Below are 16,327 nucleotides of genomic sequence, written 5' to 3'. Positions count from 1 at the left end.
GGAGCAAAAACTGGGAAGTATTAGCATAATGTAAGTATTTTAAATATACACTTACCTTCAAGGACCTGCAAATTTAAAATTTCAGTGGGATGTTAAATTAGCAAGTGGTATGGAATATATCCTGAAACTTAGGTGTAGATTCTAAAAACTAGTTCTAAAGCAATAAATTGTTTACTTCAGTTCCGGAACAATCTTTGCTGGAAACAAAAATAAAGATTGCTTTTTATTTCTCTTTTTGAGGAGACTAAAAGAATGGCCATATAGCCCAGAGAGATCAGTTGTCCTGTGAATAGCATTCTAGTTTTAAGTCTAGATCCTACTAAGGCTGTTGAATCAATTCTAACTGTAGAAAGCAAAATTATCAAGGCAATCAAAGGTGAGGAAAAAGAGAGTGCAGCTCATTCTATGTTTTTGTTGCTTCTGTAGCTATATAAGCATTGACTCCAGATTTTTTTGTTTTAAACCGTGTTGTGTTTTCCTGTTTTTTCAGTCAAGAACAGTACTAGTTAAAGACTAATAGTTTTTCATTTATGCTTATTCATCTAGAGGAAGATACTACATATAACTACTACAGTAGTTATAACCTAGAAGGTTATAGATTCTAATTAAATTTACAGTCTAGAAATAGGATACCTTTCTTGTTACTCATACTTGACATTTTATTACTTAGTAGAACAAAATATAGAACTACCTCACAAAAGGAGTTTCAAAAGTTTTCTCTGGTGGTGTGCACTTTCACAGAAACCTTTTCTTGAATTTAACATATTCTCCTTAAGCTTTTTTGTCTTACCTGCTTCTAAAAAATTTTACCTGAAATAGCTCTTTTCTGAAGGTATTTTACAATTTTCCCACGCTTGATCTTGCACTTTCACATGCAGAAGGCAAACTTCCTCAACTTTAAAGGTCTCTTGCCCCCTGCAGTACTTCTGGGAACATTTTACTCTTCACACTATTTAGACATAGCATAGAAATGAAATGAGGAGTGTGAATAATCATATCTATAGTCTATTTTTTTTACAGATGCAACTATGACTGTTAATAACTGTATGGAAGAACAGCTACTTGAGAGTAGTTTGGGAAACGTATTAGATCAACAAGGTGCTTGTGGGGCCTGCAGGTAAAGGTAGTTGGAAGTCTGCCTTACTTTGTTTCTAACACGGTGTAACTTCCAACGTAAGTTTAAACAAAAAATCTACCTGGCCTAACCTCAGGGTGTGTATTATACCTTCACTAATCTTAGAAATTACTAAGTCTCAGAAACGGAATTGCTTGTATCTGTGTGGAACTTTCACCCCATAAGGATTATGCATATAGGTTATCTTCACATTCTTCAAGAAGTCCCACTGAGTTCAATAAGCCTGACCTCAGTCAACCTAAAAACGTATCCAGCAAGCTGTTTCATGTTGTTGCACCGAAAAACGTTGTTGTTGCAATATTTAGTTTTACTTGAGCAGCTTGTTAAGTTAGTTCAAACACATGGTGTGGATAACATGAAAAAATAAGAATCCAAAGAACTGATTTTTTTTTCTCTCTCTCTGTCCCTACATTCAAACAGGCTTGTTGAAGGATTTCAGGCTGGTCCCAAACTGTCAGAGAATATTTGATAATGTATATTGACATCAACTTCCTACACCTTTTTCTGACTTTCGTCAGTATTCTTGAAGTCACTAATGTCTTCAAACACAACCGGTCTTTTGTTTTCCTTCATCTGAAGTGTACTTGAAAAACCATAAAGCTTTTCTAAATTACTATAGAGCAGCCTATTGCAGCTGCTGAAGCACAGGGAGTAGGTCAGTAAGCACCCTCGTGTTTCTTTGGAAATACATTCAGTTCTAAAAAAAACGTTCATTCAAGTCACAGATTTGGGTCAGAAATAGGAGTATTAAGGATGGCAAACCATAAACAGAAGTTACGTACAAAGGAAAGGCAACAGTGGAGGGATGTTTTCAAAACTTGTTATTCCAAAGAAGTTACTAGAAAAAATGATTACTTACCAGAAAAACTGGTTCTTTGATGTGTGTTACTCATGGAGATTTCAGTCTCATTACTTTTCTTAGGGTTTCTGCTTGTCTAAAAAGTCAGCGGTCTTTAAGGCTTTGGTTTACATTGTATAATAAAGCCCTTATTACATACAGCATGAGAAGTTTAGCTTCCCGTAGCATTGGCACATCTTGTTCTTAGTGTGGCATTCAAAAAGGTGGGAAAGGGGAGAACTCTAAGGGATGAATGCATTCACTGATATAGAACTTGAAAAAACTTGAGCAGAAAAATGAGGACATGGACTGAAAGTATCTCTTTCCCATTAAAGAACACACTGTTAAGGTCGGACTATTCTTTTGCTTTCAAGCTGATATAAGACATGCATGAAAGTCTGTTTTACTCTTAGCAACTATAATGTAACATTTTTAAAAAAAAAAAAGGATACTCATCAACCTCATCAGTATTATATCAAGACCCCCATAGTGACTTAATCTTTCAACAAACTGCCTGTGAAAGGTGAAGTAAAAATAGTTTCCGGGTAAGAGAGCAATGCTCAGATATTACTGCTAGATGGACCCTTATATAACTAACATAATCCTCATGAGGTCAAGATCAGTAAGCACTCTATTATGCATAAAATTAGGTGATATCCAGGACAGTTCCTTGGGGGTGGGGGGGAGAGGGACTGAAGAACCCCCCCCCCCCAAAAGTTTTTTAGTCTTTCAATTGGAATTACTTCTGCTTTAGAGTAGAACGTTCTGAACTTCAGTGAAGCACATTTGGTGAATACATCTGGTGATTATAGATGACACAACTTGGGGGTCACATATCAAAATATCAGAATCCATTGGTCTAGCTAGGAATATTGCAACAATCAACATTTGAGTAAAATTTATCACCTTTCCTGCAAAAAATTATTAAAGAACCCAGAAATCGCACCATTCCACACACAGAACCCGCTTTGGTCTTCATTTGGGAAATTACGCACCAGGTCAACACCTAATCTTCAACAACCTAGCGCAGTGAATTCAGAGACCCACTAGCTCATATCCAGAGAGCATAACGCCCACCATTTTGCAACAGAGGAGCTGCACAAGACAATTTTTCTTCTTTAATGAACTAGAATTCCAATGAGAATGGACTCCTTAGCTTTTGAACTGACAAAAGCTAGTGGTAGTTATATAAATTGGGGGGGGGGGGGCAAAAAAAAACAAATTGACAACAACATCCATTGTTAACCAGAGTATTTCAACATAAAATAGCAGTCTTATTGCCAAGTTTCATCTTGGTTCCATAGGGGAAGGCAAGCTTGTCTCACATGAAGGGAAGAGAGAGAAGGCAGGAGCATTTTATCTGGCAGACAGGTAAAGCCCAAATGGATATTACTGGCTAAAAAGGACTCCTGCATGCTTTACACGTAAAGAGTTGAATTAAAAAACAGGGGCTTGTATACTGCTTGAAGAAACAGAAGCAATTAAGAGGGACTTCCAGAGTAAGCAAGAGCAGACAGCAGTAAGTTATACAGAGTAGATACTTTAAACTGCTCTAAGAGATTTGATTTTCCTTTTGCTAAACTAATGAGGTCAAACGCCTTAAGATTATACAGCAGCACACCACTGAGGTTCAGTATTTTCATGTCTTTTTCAGATGTTGCATTAGTTTTCCAATTGTCAACAACTTTACCGATAAAACAAAGCTGGAATTTTCCGGAAGACATTAGAATTCATAAATGCACACAAAACTACCACCGAAAATTCTAATCCTCCAGATACTGAAAAACAACTGGTACACTGTTTAAAAAAAAAAAAGTATGAGAAAAAGTTGCTGTGGGTATTTAGGCCAGTAATCTTTATTGTAAATGTCAAAGAAAAAAACAGAGTTGGATAAAATGAGGCACTTGCATGTCCTTTAAGCTAGCTCAGGTGCCAGAAGCATTCTGCCTACTGCCACACATAACAAGAGCTAACTTGCACTGCTTCTGTAACATACGGTTACAGAAGTATGTATGGAATCAATAAACATATACACTAACCATAGCAAAAAAAGCAAAGCATTATCAAGAGATTTAAGTTAAGTAAAATTAAGAGGCACTCCCTAAGAAAAAATACTGCTTCTGTTAGAATTAGTTGAATACAAAATAACGCTATGGGGATTTTAATGTGTACACAATATTTGGTGGTTAGCACTTTGAAAGAAAATTTTCAAGTTACTGCGGACAGAAACAAATAATACAAGTCTCTACACCAGAATAACAAGTAATGCTTTTTACAGCTTTTCAGCTCCCAAGCACAGTTGCATTACAACTGCCCTATCAAGTAAATTAGCCAAATATACCTTTGGAAATGCCACTTCAACACAGGTGAGCAGTATCAAGTTCTAGAGTGCTGTATATGAGCAACTTCTCATAGAACTTGTGATTAAATATGTCTTTATGCATCAGTGATGTGCTAGGCAACTCAATGTCTGCTCTTAACAAAAGACAGGACAGCTTATGTAGAGATAGTTTACCCGAAGCAGCATTTTATTTTATTCATTTAATTCCAAAACATTTAATTTAGAAGTCTGGCATCTCAGTCATCCATCTTAACATGGGCTAACATTGACATAAGTGTTGTCAGAATACACAGACAACTAAACAGCAAAGAGTTTACAAAAAATAAATTCATGATTCTTCAAAACAACTGCAAAAGGTTACAAGTATCAAAACTCTTAGGTAGATGCACTGCATTAAAAGAAATCGTGCACATACGTTAGAGAGGCAAAAAAACAAATTGCTACTGAAACCTCACATTTCAAACAGTTCATTGTAAACTGATGAATAGGGTCGTCACTTCACATCAGCTTAACTGTTTCATTGACTGAAAAACTTCTGGGGTGGCTAATTTACTTTGCATGCACATAATGTACTGCGTAACAAAACTGCCAGCTCATTTTAAATGGATTTTTTTTTTTTAAACTGGAACCTAATCATGTTCAATCACTTTCCGTTATTCTTCCCCTATTTTATAATCAACAGGCAAACTAAAAACGCCTCATTTAATATGCATCTTTCTGCACTGTTCAAGTGCAACTAAGATAAATAGGGCCAATAAACCAATCAATCCATCAATGCCCATGAAGACTTATCCGAAACTGCCTACTGATAAAGTGGACAGCAGATCTGAACAGCTGTACAATACAGATATGCTTAGCACTAGATATTTAGTGTGACTGTGGCAAGGAAATATTGGTGATTATGGGGATGGTGAAGTGGATGAAAGAGGGATCAGAGGAAAGCTCTTTAATTATTGCCCTCTCCTGCTTCTTCATCTTGCTGATCACTCGTCCACAGAGTGAGGTTATCTCGAAGTAACTGCATGATGAGAGTGGAGTCCTTGTAGGAATCCTCATTTAGAGTGTCCAGCTCTGCTATGGCATCATCAAAGGCTTGTTTGGCTAAAAGGCAGGCCTGCTCGGGAGCATTCTGGATTTCATAGTAGAACACTGAGAAATTGAGCGCCAGCCCCAGCCTAATTGGGTGAGTAGGCTGCATGTGCTCTTTGCTGATTTCAAAAGCCTCTTTATAGGCAGCTTCTGAGGCTTCCACGACACTGTTCTTCTTCTCTCCAGCAGCAACTTCTGCCAAATAGCGGTAGTAATCTCCTTTCATTTTCAGATAAAAGACCTTGCTCTCATACTGGAAGTCATTGCAGTTCTTGATCAAGTACTTATCTAGAAGGGCCAAAACATCATTGCAGACTGTCTCAAGCTCCTTTTCTATCTTCTCCCTGTAGGCTTTAACCTTTTCCAATTTCTTCTCATTCCCATCTGCCATAGTCTTCTGCTCTATGCTGCTGATGACACGCCAAGAAGATCGTCTAGCTCCAACTACATTCTTGTAGGCTACAGACAGCAGGTTTCTATCCTCATTTGAGAGAGGTTCATTCAGCTCAGTTACCTGAAAATAGAGACAAAGATCATATTTAAAGAGTTTGGCTTAGAGAAGAACGTGCAATTTTCCTTCAATACTTCCATCATGAAGTGCAAGAGCCAAAATTCCTTCTACACAAGAGCCAATTTGAAATGATGAAAGTTTAAAACTGTCTTATGCAGTCAAGTTTTAAGAGTGAAAACTCGATAGCTCTGCTGTTAACAGAACTAGTATTTAAAAGCCATTACAAAGCACATTCAGTCAGGTTGGAGTAATGAAGAAGCATTCGCAGAAGGAAGACTCTGTTTTCAGGAAGTCTTTGCTATAATTACGCAGACTACACACTTAGCAGTGAATTTAAATGTACCTAGAATACCAGCTACATGAATCTCGAACACTGTACAGACATACTGGACACTGGTGCAGTTCTTGCATTTCTTTTCCCCTGCCACTTTCTTTCAGACGACAACAGAGATGGATGCGCTGCAGCCTTTATGATTAAGCTCTGCATAGTACAAATCGCATTAGTGTTTCATATTATCTCTCAGTCACTTAATGAGCAATTTTACGATGTAATATAAAATTTATCCTGTTTTCTATTGATTGGTGGCTGCAGTCAGATTTCAGGGACAGGACATGAAAGAAATTGCATAAAAACGGAACAAATGGGAAAGCCTTAAAAAAAAAAAAAGGCACCAAGATCAACTCCAAATTCTTCCTGTAAGAAGTTGTAATAATGGAAGGTTAACACTTCTAAATACTGCATTCAGACTTATTTGAGTTGCTATGTTAACTTAGGGAAAACTTTCAGACTTAGAGTTACTTGAAGCTGTTCTAGTTCTGCAAAAGTAGAAACATGGAACTAAACTCACAGGAATTAAGATGAAAAATAGCTCTGCTACATTAAGCACACTTCATTATCAGCAGAACTACACAAGCTGCTAGAACTCCAAGGATATGCACTTAAGTGTGAAAATTGAACTGTCATTGCTCAGAAGCTGCTAAAATCATCACTGTTGTAAAAATAGTAAGCCATCCAATAAAGGTACAGCTTTCCAAGTCTAAAAAGCAATTTCTCTTAATTTTAACTGTTACAACAAGGACATACATAGATGCAAAGACAGCCTACTTTCAGCTTCAATTTTTGTTCTTAAAATAAACCCAGTCTATTAGCCTCAACTCCAAAATGCATTTCCCTCCACAGCTCAGGGACCAGAACTCCCAAAAGCCACTGCTCTGCCCAGCCTAACGCAATCTGAGGCAATCTACAAAAGGTTAAACGCCCAGGAAATCAGCTCTACTGCCACTTTGCGAAGCGTGGCCTCTAAGACCTATATCATCTTCTCTAGTAAGATATCGCCTCCCTCAGAACATGAAGGTTCAGCCAAGAGATTTTTATTCCCTGCAGTGTATGAGCAGAACATTTACTTGTACAAAGAAAAAAAAAATCACAACAAAAAGCCTACACCACACCACCCACACACACCACAGCGAAGAAACACCCACAAATCATTTATAATCACTTGGTCATTTCTGTATTGCTGGAGGACTCTGCTTGAAAAGTCCACTGCAAGTTCTCAAATACAGTGACTGATTTAAAGGATTCCATATTGCTTTGCTAAACATTTAAACATTATTTAACCACATAAGGAGTCAAATCTTCCCCCCCCACACACACCTTTCTTCACTATTTTTACAGCAATCCACAAAAATACTAGAAAAAATTATCAATTTGTTAATATACTACTGAGATATATTACCCATATAAAAAAGTGAGCATGGAGAAGTATATAAGACACAAGAACACCTGAGGATGTCTGGGCAGACAACAGCAACAGACTGGATTTCTAATCCAGAGACACCATACAACAAAAGCAAAAGCTAAAAGACTGCAACTGCAGCTAGTGATTATTCTCCTTATGCATCTTCTGGTCCCTGCTTCTCATGTTCCACCTCATCCTCCATTGATTACCCTCTGTTCTTTACCCTCAGTTACCTGCTACCTTTGCATTTGGTCTCTTTCTCTCTTCTTCAAACTAAGCACCTCCCCCACCAAAGGCTAGTATTTATGTATTCAACATATAGAGATATTGACCCTCTACCTCCTTAAGGGGCTTTCTTAAAGCTTTTAAAATAAGCTTTTAGAGGTAGCTGCCTTTTGTGTACTCAAGACACCAAAATGGTGTCTTACAGTACCTGACAAAGGCCCTAGGAACCATCATAATGCAAAGACTTTTTTTTTTTTTTAAGTAATACAAATTTTTACTATACTATATAGCTGATATATTTACTTACAGAGAGATAAATCAATCAGTTTTCAAAATGTTGTCCCATTTGTCACAAGTCACGGACGGCAATCTTATAGCAATATCGTTAGTCTAGAAAGATTATTCCAGGCCTTTTCAAGTCTATTTTCTCTCTTCAAGTGTTAATCATTTCCAACTTCAGAAAATGCACAACAGCCCACTGAAAGGACTAGTGTGTATCATTTACAAAGTCCACTTGTACAGGAGACAACATTTACAGATAACTTACACCTGAAAAGCCTCTCACCTTCCCTAACCGCAACAGAAATTCAACAGAAGTCTTGGTAAACAGCCTATTCACACGAATTTCTGAAGATCAAACTTCTCCCGACACAAAAAGAGTGAAAAAATAGCAGAGAATACTTAACATATACCCATGTAAACTGCAAGTACACACAGGAGTACAGCCATCCTTTAGGACTACTAACAGCAGAACGGTTGTTTGCATAGGGAAAAGGAACGTTAACTTCTTAATCAAAACAAAGCATCTCACTAAGACATAAGATTATTAAGAGACTTCATCAAGAGACTAATCCAGGTATCACAAGCCTATATGGCATAATTCTCACATTGTCTTAAACTCACCTTGAAACAGTTCCTTAAAGTACAAAGGAAAAACTAACATAGGAGAAGCTAATTCAACATGCCTAGGAAATATGTCTACTAGCTTTAAGTCGCATCAGAAGCTACTGATGTATCTTGAAGAATCAGCAAACACCATCAACTCCAGTCTATCACTGAAGAACCAAGCTTGGTAGCAAGTACAGTCTTTTTAAGATGCACAACACGGGGGCAAGGAGACACAAGATTAGAAGATTCTTGTCTGTCAACCATGACTCTCAAAAGTGTTTTCTGAAGAACGAGCGACAAATTCAAAACTGACTGAGCTGTCAAATTCTGGAGAACAAAGTAGAAGTAAGGTTTGTCACCTATACTTCTCTTCATGAAATATACTGGCTTTTCACACTCATGCTGTAACAGTCAGATTAGTCTTCTGCAATAAACCTATACAAATCTAGCATACAGTACAATTAGCCTGAAGAAAGTCAACACCCTGAAGACAACCCCTGCAAGTTAAACTGAGAAAGATTTGAAAGCATCTTATTTCTCCTTTGCTTCTTCAGATTTGCCACATTTCTATCCCTATGTATGTCTGTTGTACTTACAAAAATTATAGAAGTGAGACTTTAGCACTGTATCATAAAAATTAAAACCTGGTAATACAAAAATAAAGCTTTCAGGTTTGTTTCAAACTCAACAACGCCTCTCACTTGTCTACATCAATCATAGCAGGCATAAAACATTGTATCCTGAAGACTACATACAGCACTACCACAGGCCTTGAACCACATAGCGGATTACCTTTTCAGATACGTAAGGTTAAAAAAACATCAGTGTCAGGCCATTCCCAAACATAATTTACATCCTCTGGCAGATTCTGTTACCTTAATGTAGAAACTGCTAAATCACCTTCAAAGAAAGCGGCATATGATGTTGTGTGCAGGAATTCAGCATAACAAACTAGTAGTCTCACACTAGCTATTCTTCCTGTGGCAGAGGTTTTCAATGGTTTGAGCGAAGCCCTTTCCTTTCTAGTATCACCTTCCAACATTTCTCCCAACTTCTTTTTATTTCATTAGTCTTGAAACTACTTCCTTCTCATCTTGAAGACAGTGATTTCAGAGAGAAGCAGCAGATTACCCCCAATCCTAGCTAAAAAATGCTCCGATACTTTGTGTAGATTTATCTAATAACTCTCACGATGCAAAAATCACATCTACTTCTGTGGGCTAACAGCTATATTACAAGAAACTAGACTCAAAGGAAAGCATGGGACCTTCAAGTAAACATCTACTATTGCAGGTGTATTTGTAAATTAGGTAAGAAAACAGACATGTCTCGCCCCGTAAGTGGAAGGGGGGAGGGAGAGGAAGAGAAATTGGAGCATCTTCCCTTCCACTCACAGCCTTTTCTTAGTAGAAGCTAGCTACTAGATTGCAACAATTTCAATTTACATTCTAGACATGATCAACAAGAAGCTCATCCTTTCTCATAATAGTCTGTTAGGTAAAATAGTAGCACTTAAAGGATGGAAAACCACTTGTAGGATGACCTCAGAGTAGTATTAACTCACTAAGGTTAATCCTTAATGTAAATATTAATATATATACTTTCCTCATGCCTCTTCACACCTAAGTTTGAAATTATTTTCCGTTCTGAGCAAGGCGATGCAACTGAACCTGTAGACTATGACTTGCCAGCAGTTTTCCTTCAGACTGACAATCTGCTTTTTGTAGCAAGGGTACAGGCTAAATCATTTTATTTCTATGATACTTACAGGTATCGCCTCCTCTGCTTTGTGCCTGCAAAGTTCTTTCACGGTTTACTAGGAATTTAAAAATAAAAGAAATCCTGCCTGTAATTCCAAAATTCCTAACTCCATACGCTGATGAGCATAGCTCATCCAACTCTACCAGCTCTGGAATGACTTACGTGCGTGCGTGTGTGTGTGTGATCCCACGCAGGACATGCCAAGCTCAATTAGTTTGGTATGGAAAACACAGCAAAGCAAAGGTTCCACAATTAATAGCACATTTATGCACTGCAGGATTACCTAGTACTGTGAATGTGACCTGGATCAATTACATGTACGTGACCACACTTCTGTTTTGTTAGGCAGAGTATTTTGTTAGTGGTTTTTATTAGCCAAAGCGTGTATTAGAACTTGTGCCAGGCCTTCACAAGCTGCTGCTGCAAAAAAAAGATTATACCTGATCCAGTATGAAGTGAGGGTAGCACGAACCAGACAATACTTGAATCATTACAAACTACCCTGGTAAAAAGTTATAGATCGTAACTTCTGAATAAATAGGAACCAGAAGAAAGAATTTAAATCAAATCAGTTTTTTGCATCACGTGGCTTCAGTGTTTTCCATTAGACATTAGAAGCTCTGTAACTAGATTTATTGTATCAAGCCACAGTAAGGAAGTCATCTCACAGTAGGGGAGGATACTGTTTATAATAAGGGCATCTCATTCCCCTCCCCCCCCCCCCGACAAATACTTCGTTAACCAAAATCAGGCACTGATGTTGAAAGTGAAGAACTCGATGTTACAGCACTAAAAACATGTAACACTCCAAACTTTAAGTCTATATACATACAGAGATAAAGTATACAAATTAAACCAGGACCTCCAGCTATTTTGCTTTAAAAAAAAAAATCCCAAGATCATACCCAGCAATACCAGTATGTTATTGCAGTGGTAAGCCCAGATAAACAGTATTACAGGACTAATTTTTAAAGTTGTAGATCCTCGCATTAGAAATTGTTAAGATGGACCTGAGTCAACTGAAGTATAAATGCCTAGATACTTATTATGTAGCTACACTAGAACAGCAACATACATGAATGGAACTCCTGAGCACTACACATCGGAATTCAGAGTCTGAAATACTAAGGGTTTAGACAGCAAAATAGTCTAACTGTTTAATATTTATTTCCCAATCAACACAATCGTTATTTCTGGAATGGTCTAAAACAAAAGCACTCAAAGCAGTATTTCCAATATGCTTAAAGTATTTGTTCAGACAAGTGAGAAACAGCAACACTTACACTAAAAGCATATTTTTCTCCCACACACAGCTTCAGCATTTGCTTTGTTCAGAAGCAATCTCTAACCTACCATGTAACGCTATTTCAAATTGTTGGTATCCTAAGAGCAACGTTTAATGCAATGAGCATGCCACACCCCTTGGAAGAATGCCATTCACTAAAGGCATATTCACATATGCTTGTATTTTTCTTAAAGAAAATTTTGGCTACAAAAAAGTAAATTAAATTCATTCACAGCAATCTACATGAAAGCTTCATTCTCCTTTCCTGTCTATATGTTATAAGCAGCAATACTGGAATTCTTCCAAGAAAATTCAAAAGCAACAAATAAAACTACTATTAAACAGTAGTTCCCTTATTTAAGCTACAACTGTTACTTCATCTGGCTGTTCTACGGAAGAATTAATTGAAAAGACTGGAAAATAACAAGTGTTTCCCCAGTATTATACCAATATCTAAAATGCCAGTCTTCGTAGTTTTTTTTTTGGTTTTGGGGTTTTGTTTTTCCCCCCCCCTCTTCAGTGAGGATCTTTTGCTAAAATAGTCTGTGACTTCATGTTTTGGGAGCAACTGCAAGGCTGTTTGCTGTATCATGCATAGTAAAAATATGGTGATAAATACCTGTAACTGAAATTGCCCATTCAAATTTCTACTATAACAGAAGCACACTGTTTTCATACAGCACCTTCATGCCAATTACCCAGCAATTTTAAAAACATCAGATATGTTAAGTCCAGAGTTTCGTGTTTTTTGTTTTTGGGTTTTTTTTTTTTTTTAAGAATCGTTTGAAATCAAAACATTTTGCTTTGGGAATAGGTATCTGAGTTACAACACTGATTTCCTGTTGAAGGAAGTCTACCATCTCTGCAACATAAAAGATACTTTTGATATCTTACTCTATACAGAGAGAAATTTCTCTAAACAGCTGTTGTTTATAATCACTGAAAATGAAGGAAAAATTAGTGGCGTGGGAACAGACAGCCCACATAATAACATTTCATAGCAGCTTAAGCTCCGACTTGCAAAATTTAGATCAAACTTTAAAAGAGCGTTCTGGAAATTACCATGTTAGAACGAACACCTATGAAGGGCATTTAAGTAACTACTAGATATGGTATTATAGGCACACAATTACAATAAGTGAACAGCTTGAAATGTTAAACTGTTGCCCTTTAAATTCAGCTTTGCTGAATTTGCTTGTTGTATTTTTTTTTGAAGTATAATGTCTATAATATAACATTCTTTCATAAATACTCAAAATTCAGCTCACTTAAGAAGTGCTAACAAGTTTCCAATTACAGAAGCTCATCATTATACACCTTATTAGAGAGCAAAAACAGTATTAACAAAGAGAATATTGTGACTCAAGATGAAGTGAAGTAAAACAATATTTGGACAGTTTAAAAAGACAACTAGACATGCATACTAGTTATAGATACACTTTATTTACATATATCCTGAAGCGCAGCAACTCTTATTCTGCTCATTTCTTGTCGCATGTATGTTCAGGGAGCCACACAGACACCATAGTTCAGTGGTTATGTGGAAATATAACTATCACGAATTCTAGTAACATATTAAAACGCAGCTTCTTCATTTTAATGCCTAGTATATTTGTTATTGAGATACTCAAAAGTATTTCTGCTTTAGAATTGGGTTGGTCCTGGTATATGCAATGCCATAATACCATCAAGTTATAAATGACTAACAATTAAAAAAACCAGAGTAAAATAAAGGTCTTTTCACAGCCCTCGCTTAAGGAATGTGACATGTATCAGTCTGAAAATAAGACCATTTCTGTCGTAAGAATCAACCCCCTTAAAGCTGCTCTCTCATACCAGAATCATCTCATGTCTTTAAACAGCACCGTTCTCAAGGGAAACCCAATACCTCTTGGGGCCTTTTGGCGTTCACAAAGAACAGATCAACAAGACTCTAAAATCAGTTGTAAGCAGATACAGCAAAGACACTGCTCAACATTTACTAACATTACCTTTAAAATTCAGATGATGGGAGTATTTTGTTTAAAGAAAAAGGGACTAGACATTTTACGTTTTACCATTCTGTAATTTTATTTATGTACCAGTACAGACAGGTCAGTACAAATAACTTTCATTGCTCGGTTTTGAGAGAAGCTGAATTGCGACTGTACCTTGTGGTTTAAACACATTTCAGTATTCATATGTGTAAGGAATGCAGTGAGAATGCTTATCCTACAAAGAAGAGGCAAAAAGGCAGCATTACAGCTCGGGAAGCGGACTTTACGCACTGTGCGGCTTTTATACCCGAATGCAAGTACTACACCGTCTTTGAATCAGAGCACCCATGTTTGTGGGTGAGGCCTCTGTTCGGGCGTTTATCGTGAGGCGAAAGAAACGTCTAGAAAAGGAAGGGGCTCTCTCTGCCGTGCGCGGTTTTCCCAGGCTCCCCCCACCCTCCCAACTGCTCGTGTGTGCCAGCCGGCTAGGGCTGGAAACGCACCCCAAGGTCGCACCCGGGATCCCACGCTAACTCCCAGCGGCCGGGGGCAGGGAGACACGCGCATCTCGGGCTGGGGTGGGGAGACGCTCCGCCAGGTTCCCGCCGCCGCAGGGGCGAGGCGGGCAGCATTCAAACTGCCCTGCTGCGCGCCGGATTGGCGGGGCAAGCGGGGAGGAGAGGGGACAGCCACACCCCCGAGGCAGGGACAGCAGAGGGAGCGGGAGGGCTGCGAAGGAGCAGCTAGGGGAGAGAAAGAAATAAGGAAGGGGGAGGGGGAAACCTGGGTCCGCTTTGGACCGGCTACTACTCATCGCTGCTCTCGCCGAGGCAGGTAGCAGCCGGCGCCGCCCCGCACGGCGCTAAGGCGTCCCAGCGGAACAGCCTCGCTCCCGCCCCCCTTTCTTCAGGGCGACGGGTGGGACCTGGCGGCTCGCACCCTCCCCAGGACCCAACTCCGCCTCGGCCCAGCCCGCACTTCCTCTCCCATCCTCCCCCGTCACTACCCCCGCGGCAGCACTCCTCCCCGGGTACGACCCACAGCCGCCACGCTGCCAGCCCCACTCACCGCCTTCATGGCCGAGGCCATGTCGTCGTATCTCTCCGCCTGCTCGGCCAGGCGGGCTCGCTGCAGCAGCTGCTCTCGGTCCCCCATGGCCGCTTCCGTGGTGGCTGCCGGGCTGGGCACTCTGCGCCCCTCAGAGAGAGAGGAAGGGGGGAACCTGCGCCTCGAAACGCGCGGGCTTGCGGTGCGAGTATGCGACTGCGCGCAGGGAACCGAAACGGAGCCGCCGCCGCCTCACGCTCGCTCGCTCGCTCGCTCGCTCAGCGACCGCTGGGCTCGTCTCAGCTGCCGCTCACCCCGGCCGCGCTAGCCAGGCGACGCTGGGCGCCTCGCGCTCGCTGGCCGCGGCAAGGCGGGTAGCCGCGCGCTCGCTCCGTCCCCTCCGCGGCGTGCACAGCTCGCGCCTCTCCGCCCGGCTCGGAGCCTCGCGCTGCTGCTGCCGCCGCCTGCGCCTGCGCGCTAGGAAGGCAACGAGGGGGCGGAGTTGAGGGGACTGCAGGGGAGGGGAGGGGGGCGCTGCTCCCCCGCGTTCTATTTCTAGGTGACGTCACTTGCTATAAATAGCCATCCCGGGGCGCCGGCTGGGGGGGGGGGGACGCATGCGCGCTGCGAGTGCTGCATTTTACTGCTGCAAAGGTGGAGGTGGGCAATGGGCGCGGGCATTGCAGGGCCGGGCCGGGCGGCGGCGGCGGCGGCTGCTCCTCTCCTCTCCTGCACCCCGCACCCGGCCCAACTCGAAACGGCTCACAGAAGGGTCAGTTACCGCCCAGTTCGCCGCCTGTCCCTACCCTGCCCTCCAGGCATCATCGCAAAGGAAGAGCCGCTCAAGCAGAGCGTGCGACCACCTGAGCTGTCTGTCCTCCCTGTGCAGCTACGCGCTGTTTACGCGTGTGCCATTTTGCCTACACGCCATGACTGCTTTATGCTACCGTGTCTTTTCAGCACAAGCTTTATCTTGCTGCATTTGTACGGCTGTGTCTCGCTCCAGTTAAATAAACGTATCTCTCATCCCAGCTGCTTTGAAACATTCCTAGTTGTGAGGGTGGTAAGTATAGGCCAATTCTGTTGTTACCTTGCCTGAGTGATTCATCTAAATTCTGTTTTACTGCGTTTTTTAATTCATAATGGTCAGGCTCTTCTTTAGTAAACTAACAAAATACCAGCCCTACATAAAAATCATCTTAAAAGAACAATGCTGCACAAATGACACAGCTGCTGCTGGTATCTGCAAAAATGCTAGCATGCATGCATGTTGCTTTTCTTTATGTGAAGTCATAGACATTTTAATCTGTTTCTGCTCAATCCACAGCATTTAAACATCAGCACACCATTTTACATATGGGGAACTGCTGCACATCTGAGTGAAAGATTTGCTCATGATCAAACAGTTCAGCATCACAGCCTCAGTACCACAACACCTATATAAATTTAAGTCCACATCTGTTCTTGTCACCAGGAAGAGGAAGGAGTGCAC

General features: G+C 40.4%; 1 protein-coding gene across 1 annotated transcript; it reads right to left on the bottom strand.

Annotated features, from left to right (window-relative positions):
• Positions 1 to 4,469: 4,469 nt before the first annotated feature.
• YWHAH (tyrosine 3-monooxygenase/tryptophan 5-monooxygenase activation protein eta) lies at positions 4,470 to 15,599 on the bottom strand. Its single transcript, XM_068911814.1, has 2 exons — positions 14,857 to 15,599; positions 4,470 to 5,917 (listed from the first exon to the last, which is right to left on the bottom strand). Exons 1-2 carry the CDS (start codon positions 14,941 to 14,943, stop codon positions 5,261 to 5,263), a joined length of 744 nt encoding a protein of 247 aa, XP_068767915.1. The 5' UTR covers positions 14,944 to 15,599; the 3' UTR covers positions 4,470 to 5,260.
• Positions 15,600 to 16,327: the final 728 nt, after the last annotated feature.

Source organism: Struthio camelus, chromosome 17 (assembly GCF_040807025.1).
Source record: "Struthio camelus isolate bStrCam1 chromosome 17, bStrCam1.hap1, whole genome shotgun sequence".
NCBI lineage: Eukaryota > Metazoa > Chordata > Aves > Struthioniformes > Struthionidae > Struthio > Struthio camelus.
The sequence above is the reverse complement of the archived record's forward strand: the minus strand, read 5'-3'. Positions and strand labels throughout refer to the sequence as shown.

Excerpts from the sequence above, each read along its gene's own strand:
- YWHAH (XM_068911814.1), bottom strand. The coding sequence starts at position 14,943 with ATGGGGGACCGAGAGCAGCTGCTGCAGCGAGCCCGCCTGGCCGAGCAG. Across the intron at positions 5,918-14,856 it reads TGGCCTCGGCCATGAAGGCG|GTAACTGAGCTGAATGAACC; the intron begins GTGAGTGGGGCT and ends CTCTATTTTCAG.